Raw genomic sequence first — 23,019 nt, 5'->3', positions numbered from 1 at the left:
GCTGCTGTAGCTGCTCCAATCCTAAATGAGTGGGATTTGAATTTTTTACTATTAACACCCAAGTCATTTAGGGATTTGCGCAATACAGCTGAGAATTGATAACGAGTCATGGGGTCCCCGTTAAAGTGACATAGGAGAGGCCCCCTATTTTCATTCCGTGACTTTAGAAATTGACGCACCGCTTCAACTGGACATATGTTACCAGCTAACGTGGGAATTAACAATGTGGTTCCTTTGCCATATTGATCTGTCTTGGAATATTTCACCCTGAGGTGGACACAACTGCCATCGTCAGGAATAGATACGTCATACAGGGAGATAACACGGTATAACAGATCCCTATGGGATACCACTAAATCTCCTACACGCAGAAACCCCAAAAATGCCAATAGGTAAGCTGCCTTGAACAGTTTGCACTCATATGTATTGGAACAAATCACTGAGTGATGCAATAAATTTTGATAGAATGCAAGGTGTAATTGGAAGGCGAGTGTCCGAGTGTTGCTTTAGTCGTCTCATACCCTCCAAAATTTTGGTAACCAAAAAACTTTGGGTAATGTCTGAACCCCCTTCAGCTTACAGTTATACGCGATAGCTGAAACATATAACCTAGCTGTTGCTGGTGCTTTCGAATTGATCGACAAAAATGCTATGAAATTAACAACTTGCTCTACAGTTGGTGGCCAACTACGTTGTAATGTGTAACTATCCCCGAATGTTTCGAAACTATTTAAACCAGTCTGGTAGGCTAGTTTAGTGTTGTGGGCTGAAGATGCACTTAACAATTGACGTCCTTCAGCCTGCAAAGCAGCTGTAGAAATTTCTCTGGTATGTTGTCTGGCTCTGGATTTGCTCCTGGTGCCAACTTTCGGAACCGTAACCACTGTTTGCGAGAAATGGCATCCGCTATAGAGTTATCTATTTCTGGGATATGAATAGCTTTAAAATTGATATTGTGTCTCAGCAGACATAGAACTAGAGGCCGCAATAAAAGCATAACATGCTTAGATTAAGAGGACTGCTTGTTCAGAATAGTCACTAAACCCTCGTTATCAACCCGAAATTTGATACGATTGTTGCTTAACTTAGGCCCCCACATCAACAAAGCTAACAAAATTGGTGCCAATTCCAAGAATGAAACCTCAGACATCAGTGTTGACCCCTTCCAATAAGGCGGCCAAGAAAAATGTACCCATTGACCTGCAAAGTATGCCCCACAGCCTAAGTCTAGAGAACCTGCACTATCAGTAAAGAGCTCCACAATACTATTGTCAGACCATGACAACTCAGGAAAGTAAGCTTGACCTGGAAAGTCCTCCAAAAAATTGTAACCACATTTGAATGTCCTCTCCCATTGCCACTGTAATGCGTATATAATGGTGTGGTTGTTTCAGACCCGCTTAAGCGTCATAAAATCTTCTTTATAAATGCTCGACCTGGTTGAACAGCCCTGCAGAAAAAACTCAAACTCCCTACCAGAGACTCAAGATATCTTCCCGACATTTTTTTGAGTTGTAAACAATCTGAAAGGAGTTTGTGTAACTCCTGTGTTTTCTTGGGAGGAATCCTAATAACCATATTAATTGTGTCAATCTCGAGCCCAAGGGAGACTAATATTGTGACTGGCCCAACAGTCTTATCAGGAGCAATGGGCACCCCCATTTGATGAAAAACATCAGAAAATGAAGCCATCAATATTTCATGATTTGTGCCATGACCCCCTGCAAAAATAAAATCATCTACGTAATGATCTAGGGTGTTAATGTTTTGTTGAACTGAACAATGTAGGAAAGTTGTATTTTTTTCAAAAATTGAACAAGAAAGGGAGCAGCCCATTGGGAGACATTTATCGAAGTAAAATTCACCATGGAACTTAAACTCAAGCAAATCAAAATCGCCAGGGAACACTGGTAAAAGCCTAAACGCTGATTTGATGTTACTGTGCATTAAACATATTTTCGTAATAAATATTTTTATCTCAAGTTTTGAAATCTGATTATGAATGAGTGATCAAGATTATGAACTATTCTATTGATGTAACGAATGAAAAGTGATATGCTCTCTGATGAAACAGCAAAATCCATAAATATTTCCTAAATATATATTTTAATGCATTTAGTTTAACGTTTTTATATACACATGTAACCTGGGTATATATTATATATTCAGGTCATGGGGTCACCGGTAGGTGTAGTAATACATATATCGTGAGCATGTGAGCCTGCGATTGGCTAAACCACCCCATTATTCTTTTCCCGCCACCTGTCCAACATTTACCTGTACAGGTATCACTCTTGCGATACCTGCCCAGGTGAACAGATAGGCAATCATTAACACTCGCAGGATCCCTGGTAAGTCACTCTTATTTTCCTCTAACATATTTTATCTATTTATGATCGATTGTAAGATAATGTGTGTGAGAGGAATGTTAGTAAGAGTGTAATCGTGTTTTATTATATTGGTTTAGGTCTCTAACCGGACAATAAAGAATCTTTAACAAACTGAATACTCGTCTGTGTGAGGTATTGGTTACAAATGGCGCCCATGTAGGTTGTTGAGACCAGGGGTTTACCGGAGGCATACAACCGGCATCTACGCTTATAAATATGGAAGCCAGATAGATCGGGCTGCTTCACCAAGAGGAAGCAAGCCGAAGCAACATTTTATTGTGTACTACGTCATCACTTGTGCTGTACTATATGTGTATTTACTTTCGTGTATTTACCTTGTGTATTGAACGTGAGACGTGAGATGTCCAGTCCAGTCCAGAGTACGTATGCGGTTCAACTGATGTGCTTGAGAACTTCTCATTAGAAGGATATTCTTGATGCTGAACATTATATGTAACGTATATATACGTGTTTTTTTCCTGAGTGACAGTTCAGACGTCGTTGACGAATCGGAACTGAAGTGGACAGACCGTGTTGCTTGAGACTTTTTCATCTACATACAGTAGTGATAATATATAGACATTTGGGACATTTTCATTTATCATGAAATTTACTTGTGAAAATCTAACCTGTGTTCATTTAAAAATTTAACCTGTGTTCATTTAAAAATATAATGTATTTGTTAAAATTTGATAGGCGAAAGAGATTGTGTACTGTATACGTAGATTGTGTTATGCCTACCGTAGTGTTAATTACGTTCTAATTTCTAATTTCTGGTTTTCATCTGCAGGTAATTACCAGGGACCATTCATAGAATACCCTTCACTGTCACCAGCCATTTTTTCTTTGACCATAGCACTGCACTTATCATCATCATCATCATCATGAAAATGCACAGTTTAGTGAGTATGTTGAATGACAGTGAGTGTGCAAGATTTTTAACAACATAAACTGGTGATCCTATGGCCTGATATTTACCTTGTTCACTGTATTTCTAGGGTATGAGTGTGTCTAAATTACAAAAATATGTAGAAAAACCCTTTTCAGAAGTTCCTGCTTCACTACATAAATTTCCTGTAATATTTACAAGCAGTAAAGGATTTTCCTTGAAAAGGAACTTGGATCTTATCAAAGATTTAGGTTATAATGTTAAATTCAACTGTAAGGCTGGCAGAAGGCTAGACACTTGTTACAGTGACTTGAGTAAGTTGCTGTTGGAGATAAATAGTCGGGAAAAGCCTGTTGTATTATATATATGGCTGGGTACATGTGATATTACCCAGAAACAAGGTCCTTTCATATCACTCCGACATTCTACCAATGAGGAGTGTGAACACTATGTCAGATATCATGTAGACCAGATCATCAGTTGGTTTCCAAATATTCTAGTAAAGTAGAGTTGGTGTGGTTAGAGATTCCACCTTACTCAGTTGTGACCTGGGATACTTTTAAAGGCCACAAAAGCCCTGAGAGTTTTAGGGACCAAGACAGTATTTTGTTGGAAAGAGTCAGTATTATAAATACTTATATTTCCCATGTGAATTCTTTGACAGGGTCCTTACCACTTAATTTTAGGAAAGACCTTTTGTCATATAAAAGGTCTGGGCGTGAGCCAACTGTCAATTTTAATTTGTACAAGGATGGCATTCATCCTGATGTGTTACTTGCACGTGTATGGCTGAAAAGATTGATTGTGAATTTTTTTTCATAACTGTTCTTAGAACATATGTCACTATAGTACATCTGTATATTTCCAGTATTTTTGTATAGGAGTGAATGATATATTTTTGTTCTTTTCACTATACATAAAGTATCTTAGAAATTAATTATTATCTGGAAAAGATACTGATGGAGCTGAAATGGCAGCAGGCGGTATACAGCCGGGGTCAGAAGAGGGGAAGGAGGTCAAATTAGAGAACTTTACTTAAAAAGAACTAATAAGGGCACTCCAGTCTTTAGGTAATTGGGATGTGGTTCCTAAGCAACCTTTTGTTTTACCTAAAATGGTAAGCACCCCTAAAACTCCTAAGCAAGGCAGTCAGCATCCTGGAGAATTTGATTTGTCTGAGTTGGAGCGAACATTAAGTCGCACTGCGAACAGTGCCAATCGCCCTAGGATCATTTCAATATTCTCTGGGGATGACCCTCCTCAAAAAGGTGAGGCTACTTACATAAAGTGGGGGTTTGAAACCTCTTGTTATATTAACGACCCAGATATTCCGGAAAGTGCTGTAGTACAAGCTAACCGAAGGTCGTCAAGGGGTACAGCTAGGAGAATGTTGATTCCTTTAGGCTCCACTGCAACTCCTACTGATATCTTGGAGAAGCTGGACATGTTGTTTGGTAACATATCAACACATGGGATGATCATGCAGGAATTTTTTAATTGTTCCCAAAGACCTGATGAGTCTGCTACCAACTTTGGATGTCGATTGGAAAGTTTATTACAAACTGCAATCGAAAATGGTTCTTTACAACCTTCGTCCAAAAATGATCTTCTCCGGCATACATTTTGGACATCACTCTATAGTGATAAACTCAAAAGCCAGACAAGACACAAGTATGACAATGTGACAGATTAGAGCTTGCTGTTGCGTGAGATAAGAATTGTGGAAAAGGAGTTGAATATTTCTTCAAGTTCCAGCAGATCTGAGGATGCTTAAGGAAAAAACCACTCACCACATTATGGCAGAGGGTGAGGAAGAGGTAAAGGCAAGGGTTTTAACAGAAACCAAGATAAGAATTCTGGGTTTCAAAACCCAAAAGCCTAGCGGCCTCTGTGGATGGCCAGTCAGGGGTCGGAAATGACACAGGCCAACCTGATATATTGTCAAGACTTGTAGGGGAGTCAAACATTAGCACTATCTTAATTCAAGGTAAGAGAGTGAATGCCCTAATAGATAGTCGCTCAAATATATCCACCATATCAAGTTCTTTTTATGAGTCACTAGATACAAGACCTGAGATTTACCCCATAACTACTTTGGACCTACAGGTTACTGTTGAGAAAGGTTCATTGTTAAACTATTTGGGGTATATTGAGTGTACAGTACAGATACCCTATTTGGGATCTGTCAATTTAGATGTACTTATGTTGGTAGTACCAGACACGGATCAAAACCGGTCCTGTCCTCTAATAGTGGGTACAAACATTATCAGGCTCGCCAGGGATTTGTCACCAAATGATGTTGTTATTCCATCAGAGTGGAATGTAGCCTATGACAGAATTAGTTGTACTTATGATGTCCATGCTGTAGGTAGAAAGGCTGTAAGAATAGAACCGTATGCTGCTGCCATTGTCAACGGTATAGCCAGAGGACTTACTCCTGAAATAAAGAATCTAGTCACTGAGAATCGTAGTAGTTCATCACTTGGTGTTAACATAGACACTATTATATTGACAGATGAACAACTGTTGCGTGTTCGACAAGTTCTGGGAAAGTGGTAATGTACCTTTTCCAAGAGTGCCTTTGATTTGGGACATACAGACTTGGTCCAGCACAAGATCGACCTCATAGATGATAAGCCATTCAAGCAGCCTTATCGTAAAATACCACAGGGTATGTATGAGGAAGTCCGCCAACATATCAAAGAAATGTTCGATGCTGGGGTTATTCGAGAATCAAACAGTCCTTATTCTTCTAATGTAGTTTTAGTTAGAAAAAAAGGATGGTTCTCTCAGGTTCTGCATTGATTACCGCATGCTAAATTCAAAAACCCGTAAAGATGCCTATATGTTCCCTAGGTTCGATGATACGGTGAATACTTTAAGTGGTTTCCGTTATTTTTCGAAGTTAGATCTTAGGGCTGGGTATTGGCAGGTGGAAGTAGCCGAAGCTGACAAGGAGAAGACACAATTTTTTTGTTGGTAACTTTGGCTTTTACGAGACAGTTCGTATGGGTTTTGGGTTAACATGTGCCCCTGCTACTTTCCAGAGGCTCATGGAGAAATGTATGGGGATATGCACCTGAGAGAATGCCTCATTTTTCTCGATGACATACTGATATTTTCCAGAACATTTGATGAACATCTCAGGAGACTAGAATCAGTTTTCGATAGACTTGTCAAACATGGCTTGAAGTTTAAACCTTCCAAGTGCGAATTTTTCAAACCATCAGTGACATACCTCGGTCATGTAGTGTCTGAACATGGTATAGAAACTGACCCAGAGAAATTGTCGGTAGTCAAAGATTGGCCAAAGCCTTCCAATGTAAAGGAGGTTCGTCAATTTCTGGGTTTCTGTGGTTACTATCGGCGTTTTATTCAGGATTACGCAAAGATAGTACAACCTCTTAATTAACTCCTTCAAGGTCATGACTTAAGAAGTCTTCTTCTAAGATAAAGTCAGTATCTGAGAAGCCTAAACAGTCCAAAAAGCCTCGGAAAAAGGCTGAGTGGGTGTGGGCAGACTCCCAAAAGGAGGCATTTGATTTGATTAAGACGAAACTCACACAACCACCTGTATTAGCTTATGCTGACTACTCTAAACCATTTATTCTCCATACTGATGCCTGTGGTACAGGACTTGGGGCAGTACCAGATTCAAGATGGTAAAGAAAGAGTAATTCCATATGCTAGTAGGGAGCTTAGGTCAAGTGAACGCAATTATCCAGCTCATAAGCTTGAGTTTTTGGCACTCAAATGGGCAGTAACAGACAAACTTTATGATTACCTCTATGGTAATACGTTCGAAGTTGTTACTGATAACAACCCTATGACATATGCGCTAGGAAAAGCTAAACTGGATGCCACTGGTCATAGGTGGGTTGCCGCTTTGGCTAATTACAATTTTACAATAAAGTACCGAGCTGGGAAGAACAATGCTGACGCGGATGGTCTCTCTCGCTTGTCCCATGCAAGCTATTGACGTCATAAAGGCGATTTGCCACTCAGTAACTATTGATGAGCCACTAGTGGACAGCGTTGCCACTGCCAGTGCACCTCATGTGGCCAGTGAAAGTGTACAGGTGGAGGGCAACATGGGGTCAATAGATTGGCAGGTAAAGCAGAGAGAGGACAAGGATATAGCGAGAGTGTGTGACCTGCTTCAAAGCGGTTTTCATCCCAGGGGGAAACCTCTCCAGAAGGAAACCCCGTATGTTCAGAAATGCTTGAGAACTTGGAAGAAGTTTCGTTTGCTTAACGATGTTTTATACAGAACCGCTTTTCTAGACGGTCATGACGTGAACCAACTAGTGCGACCAAAGGCGTACCATTCCCTTGCCTTAACAGGTGTACATGATGACGTTGGTCATCAGGGAAAGGAGAAAACCCTTTGGTTGGCAAGACAACGGTTTTACTTGCCTCATCTAGAAAGGGAAGTGAACGTAAAAGTAGAGACATGTGGTCGCTGTATCAGGCGAAAGGCACCAGTAAAAGTGTCTGCTGGGCTGATGAATGGGAACAGGAACCTTGTTTGGTGGTGAATATTCCAAACAATGATATTCCGGTATATGTGGTAAAACAGGATTCGGGAAAAGGGAAGTCGCGAACCCTTCACCGAAACATGTTGCTACCTTTCAATTATATACCCATAGAGGTTCCCATTGAGGATGGTCACCGCAATGTGAAATCGTGAAACCTGCACAGATGGAGTCAGAGGATTCAGAATCCACAGACTCTGACAGTAGCTCTGAAACGTTACCTGTCCCTCCACGTCTGAGGAGGCATCCAAGGAGAAAGGTAAACCGGAAGTCCATTATGGATCATGTACCATCTGGTTTGGTTGAATCTAGTTCCCCACCCAGTGCAACTGGCACTAGAGATAAATCTATAGAACCGTGGCAATCGGATGTGGTGCCGAAACCGGAAATGGTCCTGGAACCGGAAATAACCGCTCCTGTGGGTAATATGTCTACAGACGGAGAACCACGACGTTCCGGACATAACTGTCGTCCTCCGGAAAGGTACGGCGAGTGGGCACATACAAGGAGACATCCGTTTGAAGTCCTGGCTATACAAGTTCATTCAGTTTATAGATTATTATTTTATCTCTATCAACATTTTACATATTTTAGAAGGTAATGTTACATTTCTCATGTGTCTCAGTTGGTAGGGACCTCCCCAACCACTGGCGATCATTGAGATGTATCTCTTGTTACTTTTAATTAACTATAATATTATTTTTAATGTCTTTATTTGCTGGATGGGATTTAGTAACTGGTCTAGGTAGGGACCTCCCCCACCACCAAAACTTACAAAATCTCATCCCATATGGCTGGTTTTGATATATATCTATGTGTATGTATCACTTAAGGGTCTATTCACATGCAACTTGTAAAGGTTGTAGTTTATGAATGGTTATGTGATAAAATTTACATATTTTTTTAGAGTGTGCCTGGAAATAAAATTCCACATTCCACCTATTACACTTTGTAAAGTGTGAGGGTATCCTGTCTCTATGGTGACAGTATTTAGGACATGTGATTGAGGATCCCTGGTAAGTAACTCTTATGTTCCTCTAACATATTTTATCTATTGTCTCTAACCGGACAATAAAGAATCTTTAACAAACTGAATACTCGTCAGTGTGGTATTGGTTACACACACAGGTAAATGACATCAGTGCCTGTCATAGTGACGCTGACTTTGATTGTTGTCTTTCTGTCCTTGTCCCTCAACATGTTTAACACTTAATCTAAAAAGTAGAACTCAAAACCAAACTTTTTATGATGGGGCTTCTTCGTGATGCAATCACTTTTTTATTCACTAGAATTACCTGAAGCAATCGAATTAAAACTTAAGATAGCTAAAAACATAAAATATATAACATTTTGTATGTGAAGTTCTGTTAAATATAATCGTTCTTACTGCTTATATCATTACATCATTAGTGTTTTTGTTTTGTGTGATCAAAACGTTACCGCTGTGAAATTCGTTCCAGATCACGATGAAACGAAAGTAGAATACGTTATTTTTATTTTGTTTCTTCTTTTTAGTGTTCCTTTTGACATTCATGTAAGTAATACTTAACGATGTTGAACATCTCATTCAAAATGGTACTATCTTATTGTCAGACGTCACACTATAAAGATACAACGCCATTGATAAGGTTACAGGTAAATGTTACAGGTAAATGCTACAGGTAAATGTTACAGGTATGAGTCACCAGACGTAATGTTACAGGTAAATTTTACAGGTATAAATCACTAGAAGCAATTCTTTGGTAACTTTTTGCGTTGAAGACGTATGGTCCGATTAATGTGTACAGTATGAAGGTCACAACACGCCACGACTCCCCGATAAAGTTTAGAGCTTGGTACCTTTATCAATACAAGATTTTGATTCATTCGTCCGTGCTGTTTAGGATAAGGTGCATCTTGATGGACGGCCAGCAATGTGTTTGTAACATCGATTACAGGGTAGCCCATTTTCTGAGCGTCCCAAACCAACCAATTATCGTATAAGTTCTGTCCGACTTGAACGTCGAGTATGTGGCTCCAGTGGTAGTTAGGAGGCGTTATAAAGTAGTCAATGCCGCGTGTGTCCTCCATAAGGTTTCCCCGTTTTGAAGCCTTTGCTATATTCCTCCACGAGCTTGCTTCCTCGCGCGTGATGTTCGGAGTGTTCATGCGGCGTCCAACAACCAAGAAAGTTTTCTTAAATAGTACAGGCGAGCTGACAACAGCGCGCAAACTTTCCACGAGAGAATCAGTGAAGAGTAAGTCTGCATTGGCAAATCCATATAGTTGTGAATGTGGTTGTAGCTGAATTGCTTCCAGAAACATGTGTTTGAGAATAGGGTGACCTTTGACTTGATGTTTAAGTGGCAACACCGTCCAGCCTAACTGTTTATACTTATCCGGAATGTGATCGTCAGTGAACACTATGATGTTAACGTGAGGCAGTAGTCTCGGCCAGTTACGTAATGTATTGTTGTATACGTCATATCTCGCCGGGAATGTCTTCCAAGTTGTAAACAGTGTGATCAGAGCTGGTTGTTTTCTGACTTCAAGATACTGTGCGGTTAAGGAGGTATGGCTAGACTCACGCGATAAGTATCCCTTATTGAGGAATAACAATAATATTGCACATCCCGTCAAAGTGACACAAACCTTCACCTTTCTTGAGATATTCATTCCTGGAACCTGGAAATACAAATAAGTTCGATTTAAATGATTCCACACACATACGTAAAGGATATATCTATATAGCTACATGTATGTTCTATAAAGTAAATACCGAGAAATGGATAATTACTTTAGTCCTTCTGAGATCCGTCCATGACGTTAAGACCTAAACGTGTACAAATCTTCAGGGAAGTTATGGCAATTGGTCTGTACCTAGGTGATATACTTAATGGCATGAACCTCATACTTTAAGCAATATCTTGGATATAGAATCATTTTATCAGATGAAAAGAAACTCGAGGATCTATTCTAATTCAACGCGACGAAAAGGGTAAATGCAACCCCCGCGACTAGTATACCACCATCAAGGTAACGGCAACCCCCGGGACTTGTATACCACTAGCAAGGTAACAACCCCCCCCCGGGACTTGCATACCACTAGCAAGGTAACGGCAACCCCCGGGACTTGAATACCACCATCAAGGTAACGGCAACCCCCGGGACTTGTATACCACCACCAGGGTAACGACAACCCCCGGGACTTATATACCACCATCAGGGTAACGGCGACCCCCGGGACTTGTATACCACCATCAAGGTAACGACAACCCCCGGGACTCGTATACCACCATCAAGGTAACGACAACCCCCGGAACTTGTATACCGCCAGCAAGGTAACGGCAACCCCCGGGACTTGTATACCACCATCAGGGTAACGGCAAACCCCGGGATTTGTATACCACCATCAAGGTAACGACAACCCCCGGGACTCGTATACCACCATCAAGGTAACGACAACCCCCGGGACTCGTATACCACCATCAAGGTAACGACAACCCCCGGGACTCGTATACCACCATCAAAGTAACGACAACCCCCGGAACTTGTATACCACCACCAGGGTAACGACAACCCCCGGGACTTGTATACCACCATCAGGGTAACAGTGACCCCGAGACTTGTATACCACCATCAGGGTAACGGCGACCCCGGGGGCTTGTATACCACCAGCAGGGTAACGGCAACCCCCGGGATTCGTAAACTGCCATCAGGGTATACGGCAACCCCCGGGACTCGTAAACCACCATCAGGGTATATGGCAACCCCCGGGACTCATAAACCACCATCAGGGTATATAGCAACCCCCGGGACTCGTATACCACCATCAGGGTATACAGCAACCCCCGGGACTCGTAAACCACCATCAGTGTAGCGCCCTCTCCCTCTACCTCTACTAACGATCAAACAGAGCTAACTCCACACTGACGATAGATGACTTTTATGAATATTTTAGTGATCATACGGATAATACTAGTGAGTATGTTGCTGATGTACCTGGTGTTGATATAGAACCTGTGTATGACGATCTTGATAGCTATATCACAGCACAAGAAATAAGTAAAGCAATAGATCAATTGAAATTTGATAAAAGCTGTGGTGAAGACTTGATAATTAACGAAGTGTTTGTGCGAGGAAAGGAAATTTTATTGCAATATTTGGAACAGCTGTTCAATGCTATCTTTAGATCTGTGTTTTTCCCTGAATCCTGGTCACAAGCATGTATAGTGCCAGTATTTAAGAAAGGCTGTGTCAACGATACAAATAATTATCGGGGTATATCACTTGTGAGTTGTTTTGGTAAACTGTTTACATCTGTTTTGAATAGTAGAATTATGGAATGGGAAAAAGAAAATAGTATTCTAACTGATACGCAATTTGGTTTTAGAAAAGGCAGTTCAACTATTGATGCCATATTTGTTTTACAAACCCTCATTAATAAGTTACGGAAAAGGGAAAGACTTTATTGTTGTTTTGTAGATTTCTAAAAAGCTTTTGATTTTATAAATAGAAGCAAATTGTTGGGTAAATTGATAAAGCAGGGAATACGTGGAAATTTCCTAAAAATTCTATCTTCTTTATACGAAAATGTCAAATCATGTGTAAAATACAATGGCCAATTAAGTCAGTGCTTCCCTAATTATACCGGACTCTTACAGGGGGAAATATTATCACCTGTGTTATTTTCTTTGTATGTAAATGATTTTGAAATTAACTTTATTAATGACAATTGTCCAAGTATTGAATTACAGATGCTTATTTTTTTCTTGCTAATGTATGCCGACGACATGGCTTTATTTGCTAACCGCCCAGAAGATTTACAAAGTATGTTGCATTCTTTATATGAATATACCAGAAAATGGAATCTGGAGGTCAATGTTGATAAAACTAAAATCGGTTCATTCTCACCTAGCCAACATTCTGAAATTTACCTGTATTACCTGGCCAAAATGTCAAATTTTACACCTGAGTGAATTTCAGCTATAGTCTGTTCTTACTTTCCATGAAAGAACTATGAAAATGACAAGTTGAATAAGACTTATATAATAAAGATTTAATTGAAAATATGAAGGGTACTTATCATAATAAATCTTAGATGTTTCGGGTAAATACCAGAGACCTATATACTCAATTAATTTAGGTCTCTGTAAATACTTAAACTATACTCAATTTCTTTTAATCAACATATATTATGAAACCTAGCTTCATCTCTACTTTCAAGTTTAAATTGTGATTTTAATAATAGATGTATTAAGTATAATTGTCTTTAATCACTGTTTCACTGTTACTTAAATCTGTGTGTACATTTTTTAAAAATAAAATGACAGATTTAGAAACGAAATCAAATGATATCTATTCCTGCATACCAGTATTTTTAAAATTATATCAAACTAGCAGCGGATGCGTTTCTTAATGAGGTAAAGCAAGGTTGCCGTGAAGAAGTTTGTGCTATTCCAATGCCATTGATGAGGTGATGTTAGTGAGATAATATCCACAATTTCAATATAATGCCAGTCCTAAAACTAATCGATTTACATTATTTACCCTCTGTTGTACGTTTTCCAAAACTTTGCTTTTTGCCGTGGTGAATCTCTTAAGAAGGCAACACATTTTTAAGACTTACATTGTAGGTGTATGGCTCACTCCAAATCTTAACTTTTTCATTACATGTTTAATAATTGGTTGGTAAGGCCATGCCAATATTTGGATTTTTAAAAAGTACTTGCAGGCCATTTACAAACGTGTCTGTTATCCGCTCTCTGTACATTAATATGGTACGCATTCAGTTAGAATACTGCTCTGAAGTATGGTCATAGAAAGTTTTTAAAGTTTCTGCATTAAATCAAAATTAAACTATAATAGTCTATCTTACTTGCAAATGTATCAACTTTCTTAGTCTGGAATGTAGACGTAAATTCATATATTTTATATGTTGATTCAAATCTTTACGCAGCCTGCTTGTTTGAACTTTTAGTTATTTCACAGGAGAAATTACCTTTTAAGTTTTAAGCTCTGTTGTATCCCTGTAAATTCCGGATTAATGTAAGAAAATGTCCAAATTGATTCTAACTACCTTGGGCATGTTTCTGACAGGTTTTTAACGTCTTACTTGAATGATTTAAGTTGGACTTGGAGATTTGGTCTTAGAATTAGGTTTTTTGCTGTTCATAACATGATTGTCTTGTTGATATTTATTTAGGACATCAATTCTATTTTACATGTGTATGATCTTTATACACCGTATTTGTTCTTACTATGTATTTCATTTACTCTTATGGCATATTTTATCAATTTGTTATCAATTCTGTAATTGGACCTTTTTTGATCTGTTGAAATTGAATTAAATAAGAAATAACGCAATAGAAATAGATCACGATGACATCATCATTAAAGTTTGAAGTTTTATGAAGCAGTCTATAGCCTTACCTGAAATCATCTCCTATTGTTCTACCTTTCACACCTAGTCTCAATTGGCCAACAAAATACCTTACCTGTATACCTCAAAATTAAGAATGTTGGCTAAGTGAGAAGGGGTCTTCCCCGAACACCAACTCTGGTTAGGGTGGGGTGTTTACATAGGGGTTAAGGTGTGTTGATAGGGAGTTATAGTCTGTTACAGAAATATCCTCAGTGTAAGAACACGGGTAAATCATCACAGGTAAATCAACTCACCTGTTAGGTGATCAGAAAATCATTAGCTGTTAATGCTTGCCAAACTGTTTCAGAAATAGTGTATAAAACTGAAGCACACTTTGGAAAATCATCATATTTTGCTGATCTTCATCTTGACATACATATTTATATGTACTTGCTGAATCTTGAATTGTAAAACAATTGTATCGTTGAATACTTTTGAACATTTTATTAAAGGATGTGTCAGATTGATTTAATTTGTAGTGTAGATATTTAAAAAATACTTTAATACGATTGTTTAATTTACATTCTTTTATATTATTTCAGCAAATTCAGCCTGGTATCATTTTTCATTCATAATGTAAATATATATCTGATAATCATCATTTAAATTGGCATTTAAATTGGAATAATTACGGAATCTTAAATCCATACTTTTTCACTGTAAATCAATTGTATATTGATTAGACTTTGTATTTTTTTTATATTGATTAACTTTGTACGTTTTTCTGATTTTCATAGATAATTGTATTATTGTAGATTTGCAATATTTTTCAAAAGTTGTATCTGTTCCAGGTTTAGCTAGTAGTAATATTTTTTGTTTATATTTTATCTTACTTAGAATAGCTATGCATATATTGTATTGCATTTTTTTATAATTGTTATTATACAACACTATATAGATCAGTTACTGCAGAACTATTGTAATATTCTTATCATGTTTTATCTAGCGAACACACATGTCAACGTTAAGTTCATCTTCAACAGATATTGTCATTATTAATAGTAATATATATAATCAGTGCTTGGAATTTAGAAAACAATATCTAATTTTATTTACTTTTTATCTATTTATTTTAATCTGATATTGTCATTATTTATAGTAAAATATAAAGTTAGATATAGTGCTTTTAAAATTTGATATTTTATTTATCTTATATATATTTATTGACAAAGTCATTTCAGTATTACTAGTAAAAAAACTAAATGATAGTTCTTTGAATTTAGATAACTTCATGTATATCTGATTCATATACCTGAGTTGACCCTATTTTTTTACCTGAGTTGGTATTCCATATTGAAACAGACTATAATTAAACTTCAAAGAACTTCCTATGGAAACACCTTCCTTCGTCTTTACCAGAGTTGGTGTTCGGGGAATGAGCCAGTGAGAAGACACCCTAAAAGCATGGTGTTTAGAAATGGAGGACAAATAAGAAATAATGAGTCATGGAAATATAATATTGACAATATAGAAATTGTTGACAGTTTTAAATACTTGGGTATGCTGTTCAACTACAATGGGAAGTTTTACAAAACACAAAAACATTTTGCAGAACAAGGCAGAAAAGCTTTATTTTCTCTGACAACTTCTTTTAGAAATCATTGTTTGAATGTAGAAACTTATTGTTCTATTTTTGATTCGTATGTAAATAGTATTTTACGTTATGCATCGGAAATATGGGGATTTCATAAAGCACCGGATGTTGAAAGCGTACATTTGAAATTCTGTAAAAAAATACTTAAGTTGCCTAAATCAACTTGCAATGACTTTGTTTACTGTGAATTGGGTAGATTACCATTAATTATTATTAGAAAATTAAGAGTGTTCAAATATTGGTTAAAGTTGAAACAATCGGATAATTTGGTATTGAAAACATGTCTTGATGAAATGGTAAATGAAAATGACGTGTGGATATGTGACATTAAGAATGAATTAGCCGCTTTAGGTATCGAGTATATGTTACAAAACAAAACATGTTAACAAAGATATCTGGTTCGTCGAAAGGTAGATTATATCGATATCTGATAGATAGCCACTGTGCACGGTTTTATCTACGTAAACCTATAGAAACAAAATATAAATGTATGTTAACTAAGTTTAGAACATCCTCACACAAATTAAATATAGAAATAGGTAGACATAATAATATTACTCGAAGAAATAGAAGCTGTAACAATTGTGATTTGGGCGACATCGAGGATGAGTTTCATTTTATTTTGATATGTCCATTATATACAGAACTGAGGGTAAAATATATAAAACAATATTACTACAAAAGACCATCTGTTTTTAAATTAATTCAACTATTATCTGTTAATAATGTTAGAGAGTTGTCACATTTAGGAAAATATCTATACTTTGCTAGCAAAAGACAAAATTGATTAGTGTGGATAATTTTTTATCGTACAATTGTCATGTACCTGTATGAAACACTCTCCTGTACACATATGTAATTGTTTAATGATATATATATTGTATACCTATAGGGCTTTTGGTAAATAAATAACTTGAACTTGAACCTTACCAATATTTAGTACTTACCTCTGGTTCCGGGAGATATCCAGGTCTGATTAATCAATGGTCGAAGGTATGTCGTGTGTAAACATGATACTAAAGCTATAACTGTTTACTCCTCTGGCGGAACAGTGGTAGTAAGCTTAAGACTTTCTGTTATGTGACCGGATTTCGATTCCCCGATCAGACAAGGAAACGTTTTCTCTAGGTACAAATTTAATCCGATAGCCTCCAAAATTAACAGCTTTGTAGACACGATGGCACATGTTTAAAGCTCAAATTAGCAATACATGTGATAATGTGGGCACTCAAGCGGAAACAAACTTGACCTGAGGGTAAATACATTGAACAGTAAGTACAAGTACCCTATACATATTTATCCTGCAACTGCCACCGCATTGTCGGTATACACCCACCGTATATTGGAATCTTAGCACGTGCGTCAGTTCGACTGACCTACTTCAAAGTGAATCTACGTTTAAAAGGCGAACATATTTCTATCATTTTTTACACCGTTTCACTTCAAAACGATTATTTTTTATGAGTATTTCTATGACTGTTGCAGGATAAATAGAATACATGGTCAGTGTCTTAAAATATAAACTGTATTTTTGGCTCGGGACAGAAAGACAAAAGTGGCTCGCCACTTTTGTCTTTCTTTACCCTCGCCAAAATACATCTTATATTTTAAGACACTGGCCATGTATTCTCTATATATATAGCTCCTTCAATTGTCTACGTTTTCAATCTAATTCACGTACCCCAGCCAGTATGAGGTATACATTATAGATTACTGGCGATGCTCGTTTTAGTTAACAGTCCTCCACAGACGCGTTACAGTGGGGTATACGTACACTGTAGCTAGCCCTGCTGTGTACGTAGATGTGGTGCCGAAAGTGAGGGAGGGGGCTATAGGAAACCAAAAAAACCCATAAAAGCAATGACAATCTTAAGTGTTTTTTTGTTTTTTGTTTTGTTGTTGAACATCATGTGTATGCACTTGCGTACCTGCGTATAGGAAGCTACGCCCCTGTCTTAGATACCCTGTCCCAGTGTAAATACACTGCGGTAATGTTGACTATGGTCATACAGTCTGATACAATAAAATAACAATAAATATGATGTTTATATAGTTATACTTATTTGCAGCAGTATATTGATATAAACGAGAACACATTGGGGTGTAATTGGACACCAGTGCCTCATATATAGTACTCTAACACAAATCAAACATCCTTCATTGTCGCTTGTTGTTTTTCGTTTCCTCTAGTCATTTTATATTACTTGCATGCTGTTATATTACCCGTGTTTTTTGTTATACATTTTCTCTGTAGTTTACTTATGTTTAGTCGTAGAAATAGCTCTTCAGAGCTAATGATCTTTGTTTAACATATACGACTTCAAATAAATCTTCTTTTATCTTGTATCTTGTAACATCAAAAGTAGGACTTTTTCAAAACGACTACAAAACAGCAATACACAAAATTTATCACATAACTGTAATGTCGCACGGCCATGTCATAAATATCATCAGACATAATGTGTAATAATTTGATTTTGCTTGTAACAAGCATTTTCATTGGCTCAAAAAATTATGTTATCATCTCATAACATCAAAAATAAAAGGAACTACTTTCAGTTATACCGGAAGTAGCGGAGTAATCGTTGTTCACGGGATTTTGTATTTATCGATGTGTTTTTAAATATCTGGAGCAAAATAATCATGTTAAACTTAATGAAAATGCTTCTTATCGTTGTTAATTAAATTCTTCGCGGTTTATTCAGAGTACACCCCAGTTTTTTGTGTTATTGCTCAATAACGTAAAAAAAATATTACAGTTAACCCTTAAATAACAGTATAATGACGTAATAATGAATATGTGACGTCATAATAAATGTAAGATGTCGCATGATTGTCTCTGTAGACAACATCCAATCTGAGCCAGATTTTGTCTTTCTTATATAGAAATGAAAACTGAAAAAAAGCTTATAATTTTATAAACTGTAGTTATGTGATGAATATAATCTTAAACTCGTGGTTTTATCATATGAAATTTATTAAACTCGTTCAATAAGTTCCATGTCACGGTAGTGTATATAGCCACTCATGGAAGATCCTCTATAAATAGAATTAATACCACTAGCTTTTATTCATATATTTGTTATGCCAGAAATGGCACTGAGATTGAAAATGGTACAATTATGTAAAACTACATAATTGAGAGTTTATTTTGTAAATATCAATGTTTTTCATTTTCTATATTTCACAGAAATATTCTGATTTCTGATAAAGTTTACTTAAATTTGATTTTGTAGTAATATACATTTGACACTTGAATAGCATTCCAGAAATGTACAATGTAAATAAAAAGATAAGATTCGTAATTCCCTAACAATGACCTCAATTGATGTATACCTATTTTTAGACGTTAATTCGGTTACGTACATATTTGTGGGGGCCGCGGTGGCCGAGTGGTTAAGGTGTCCCGACACTTTAACGCTAGCCTTCCACCTCTGGGTTGCGAGTTCGAAACCTACGTGGGGCAGTTGCCAGGTACTGACCGTAGGCCGGTGGTTTTTCTCCGGGTACTCCGGCTTTCCTCCACCTCCAAACCTGGCACGTCCTTAAATGACCCTGGCTGTTAATAGGACGTTAAACATAAACAAACAAACAAACAAACGTACATATTTGTTTACAAACAAATCTGTAGCAGATGTTTGGTAACAAAACATCCATTAGGCAGTCAATTAGGCCACAGTGAGACACAATAGGGGTTAAGGTGTTGACAACCCCGGGGCTCACCAGCCATATCTGCAAACTTGTATTTTAAGGTGTTAGGCAAGCTAAGCATGTGCGTTTCGACCCCTGGGAGCGACGGACAGCGAGGTTAGCGTGGGTCAAGTCACTTGAAGCTTGACCACCGAGAAATAAACATCAAAAGTTAACCTCTGCTGTTTGTTCTCCTCAACAGGTAAGACAATTTCATTTAAGTCACTTTAAAAAGTTCTAAAATGTTTAAAGTTCTTAATTCAGTATGCAATGTCCATGTATATTCATTATTACAAACATTTATTGACACTTTATTTGCAAGGTTTATGACATTTTATTTGTAATTCTATTTGAGTTTTTTTGATAAATTAAATTGTTGTAAATAGATTTTCAATTGTAAATTAATTGTAAACCTTAATCTATGGGAAAATGCTACCTTTTGAGTACAGTATATACTTTTAGTGATAAAATGTCTAATAATGAATTGGTTAATATTATTCTTTCAAAGTGTTACATTAAAAGTCATTGTTCATAACCTTCAAATATTATTGGTAAATTAAAAGGGACTTATGGTGATTTATCAGACAAAGTTCAATATTTAAATACGAGTTATCTCCCTTGTGTATCCTGTAAAGTTGTCTAAAATACACACTCAACTTCTCCTGTCAAGTTACCGCAATTCTGATAAGATAACGATGAATCAAGCTCAATCGAGACTAGATCATGAATTGTAAGTAATTCAGTTATTCAAATATTGTAGAAGAACGCTATAGATCGGATATGTGTTTAGTTATTGTAAATTATCGAGTTTTGTCAGACGCGCGTAAATTGTCAGACATTGTTTAAGAAATAATTAACGATGATTCGTGTATTATTGCAGGATATACAACGAGGACGAGGATATTTTGCAATTAAATTAATAACGAAGGCCGCAATAATACACGAGTCAAAGTTGATTATTTCTATTCTACCATGTACTGTTTAGTTCTGAGATCGACCTCTTTCTAATTGAAAAACAGCAAAGAAACCCCGGGAAAACCTTGTAATTTATTTCTTGAGTATAGCATTATTTGTTGATGAAATATACATTTCTTTACAGGCAATACAGTACTACGATCAAGAGCATCTATCATATGGCATTGATTTTTAAAATTTAAAAAAAAAGGATAAAAAAAAAGAAAAAAAGTTGGGGCCTCCGTAGGATTCGAACTCGCGTCGTGATAAAAATATATTGAAAGACTAACCCATTAGCCCACTCGGCCATAGTAACCTTTTATGAAACGGGTGAATATTAGATATTTAAAATTGTAACAGCCGTGACTCACGAGCGTGTATTATTGGCACGAGCGTGGGTTATTGGAAAATGATACATGGTTTTTAACCAATCAAAACTGGCGTTACATAGCCAACATGGTAGAATTGGTATTTAGGACTAGTAAAGCAGACGGACTGTATTGTGAGGAAGTATTGACTTCAGTATATGATTGTATATTTTTCTTGTGTGAATAGTTTAGTGTTGTTCCATTCTTGTTTTATTAATTTGCAGTTCCGGATAACTTTTACTTATCTAACTAGAATAATTCAGGTGTTCATAAGGTTGGGCGGAAATAGGCCACGCCCTCTCATCGGTCATACCTGTAAACAGTAACACATGCTAGCTGTCAAACAAGTCGGGTCACAGTTAATAGTGTAAAATATATATATTACTGAATCTATTAGTAAACAGTTATTTTAAGTGATTGGGTAGTAGGAATATTAAATAGTATATTCTAAAGTAAATGTTTTGGAACTAGATTTTATTTTATTTTTAATCACTTTGTTTTGTGTTTGTATTCTGTGGTTGCCAGGGATATTAGATATTGTATTATTTGTAATTTGAAGTACAAATGTATGTGTATCTACACTAAATGGTTATTAAGATTTTATGTACATGTTTTGGTAGTTGTGATTATAACTGAATAATTGTATATTGAAATAATTAAAAGTTTAAATTATATTTCAAACTCTGTACAATCTTTCGAACAGATGTAAACATTTTATTCTCAACATTTGGCATGTCAAATATTAAATTGCATGTGAAATTGTATCAAATTGTATATGACTTGAAGCTTGACCACCGAGAAATAAACATCAAAAGTTAACCTCTGTTGTTTGTTCTCCTCAACAGAATCTAGCCTTAAGGGAATCTCCCTATTCAGAGTCAAAACACGTCACCCCACACGAAGAGTGCATCAAATAATGATCGAGGTGGTCTCAATACCGAGGTGGACCAAATTGAGCTAGACTATCAGGAACCGTAACTCTTAATTGACTGAACTCAGGTCCAAGTTGTATAGATTTGGCTAAATACATGCCATAGTCTTAATTTTAAATAAAAACAAAGACAATTGTTTGTTTCTTACAATTTAATTAATAATAATCTTCATTTAATTAATAATATTTTTATATAATTTGGACCTGTGTTTCGCCGATCCCAAATTGTTCAGCAAGTTATCGCTGGCTACGACCATTGTAATCCGAAGGGTTCTGATGTTAATATCGCCTTTCAAGATCTGCCTACGTAGTAAGATCGTCAGTAAATTCGGAATACGACCATTGCTACATCGAATCAGTTCAACTTTCGTTTTCGGCATAGCCGTCTAATTTTGTTTTGGCCCCGGATATGACGCGACAGGTGGCGTTTGTGGTCAAGATGAAGTACGTGGTTGGTTAATGTAGCGGTCAATGCAAAATGCAGATATATAGTTAAAAACGAAACAAAGCTAAAGGAACCTCACGGTAAACCAATATTTATTTTGTATTTTCTATCATATTATTGGGTATATCTTTTGAAAAAATAACCTTCTGAACAATAAACATTCGAATTTGAGGATGTATGCACATAAAAACATCAATTATCAATTATTAAAAGGTTATCACTCTGAATATGCAAATTTTGTGACATATACGATAAACGCATGCGCACAACAAACTAAAACACATGGAAACAAAAATGGCTTCCAATGTGAATCAACTGCGGTTGGAAACGATAACAGCTTCCGCAATGAAGAGAATAATAGGAAAATGGGTCAAACACAATCCTAGAATTAAACTTGGGAAGCAGTACAATAGATTTAACAGTTCAAACATGAAAACAGCAGTAATACGGACGCCGCTAGTATTCTGCTTGATTGTTTGATAGTAGGTCATGACAATCTCGGTAATATTTACACAAACTCGGTAATATTAACACAAACTCGGTAATAGTTCCACAAGCTCGGTAATATTTACACAGTCTGTACCAGTACATCGCTACTGTCACTATACTATATGAACAGTGTTTACACTTATTTACACATAAATATGTGTGCCGTAATATATACAGAACGTGTTATTTAACATTTAAACCACTGTATAATATCGTTATCCAACTAACCCAGATGGGATATAGATATCGCCTTGTAAACTATCGTCTGTTTGTGTTGCCACGATTTCAAAACAGTCACGTAATGATTTAAAAATAATTTCCGCGCTAAATT

General features: G+C 36.7%; 1 protein-coding gene across 2 annotated transcripts; it reads right to left on the bottom strand.

The window, feature by feature from the left end:
• Positions 1-9,038: 9,038 nt before the first annotated feature.
• LOC117321371 lies at positions 9,039-16,973 on the bottom strand. 2 transcript variants are annotated; one of them, XR_004531338.1, is made up of 3 exons: positions 16,759-16,973; positions 9,288-10,478; positions 9,039-9,196 (listed from the first exon to the last, which is right to left on the bottom strand). XR_004531338.1 is itself a non-coding variant. In XM_033875815.1 (2 exons), the coding sequence occupies exon 2, from the start codon at positions 10,467-10,469 to the stop codon at positions 9,540-9,542; it is 930 nt and encodes a 309-aa protein (XP_033731706.1). In that variant the 5' UTR covers positions 10,470-10,478; positions 16,759-16,973; the 3' UTR covers positions 9,040-9,539. The 2 variants fall into 2 exon arrangements, 1 of the variants encoding a protein (XP_033731706.1); XM_033875815.1 differs by having other exon boundaries at positions 9,040-10,478.
• Positions 16,974-23,019: the final 6,046 nt, after the last annotated feature.

The sequence above is a fragment of the Pecten maximus genome, unplaced genomic scaffold (assembly GCF_902652985.1).
Source record: "Pecten maximus unplaced genomic scaffold, xPecMax1.1, whole genome shotgun sequence".
Classification (NCBI taxonomy): domain Eukaryota; kingdom Metazoa; phylum Mollusca; class Bivalvia; order Pectinida; family Pectinidae; genus Pecten; species Pecten maximus.
This window is presented reverse-complemented; position numbering and strand designations above follow the sequence as displayed.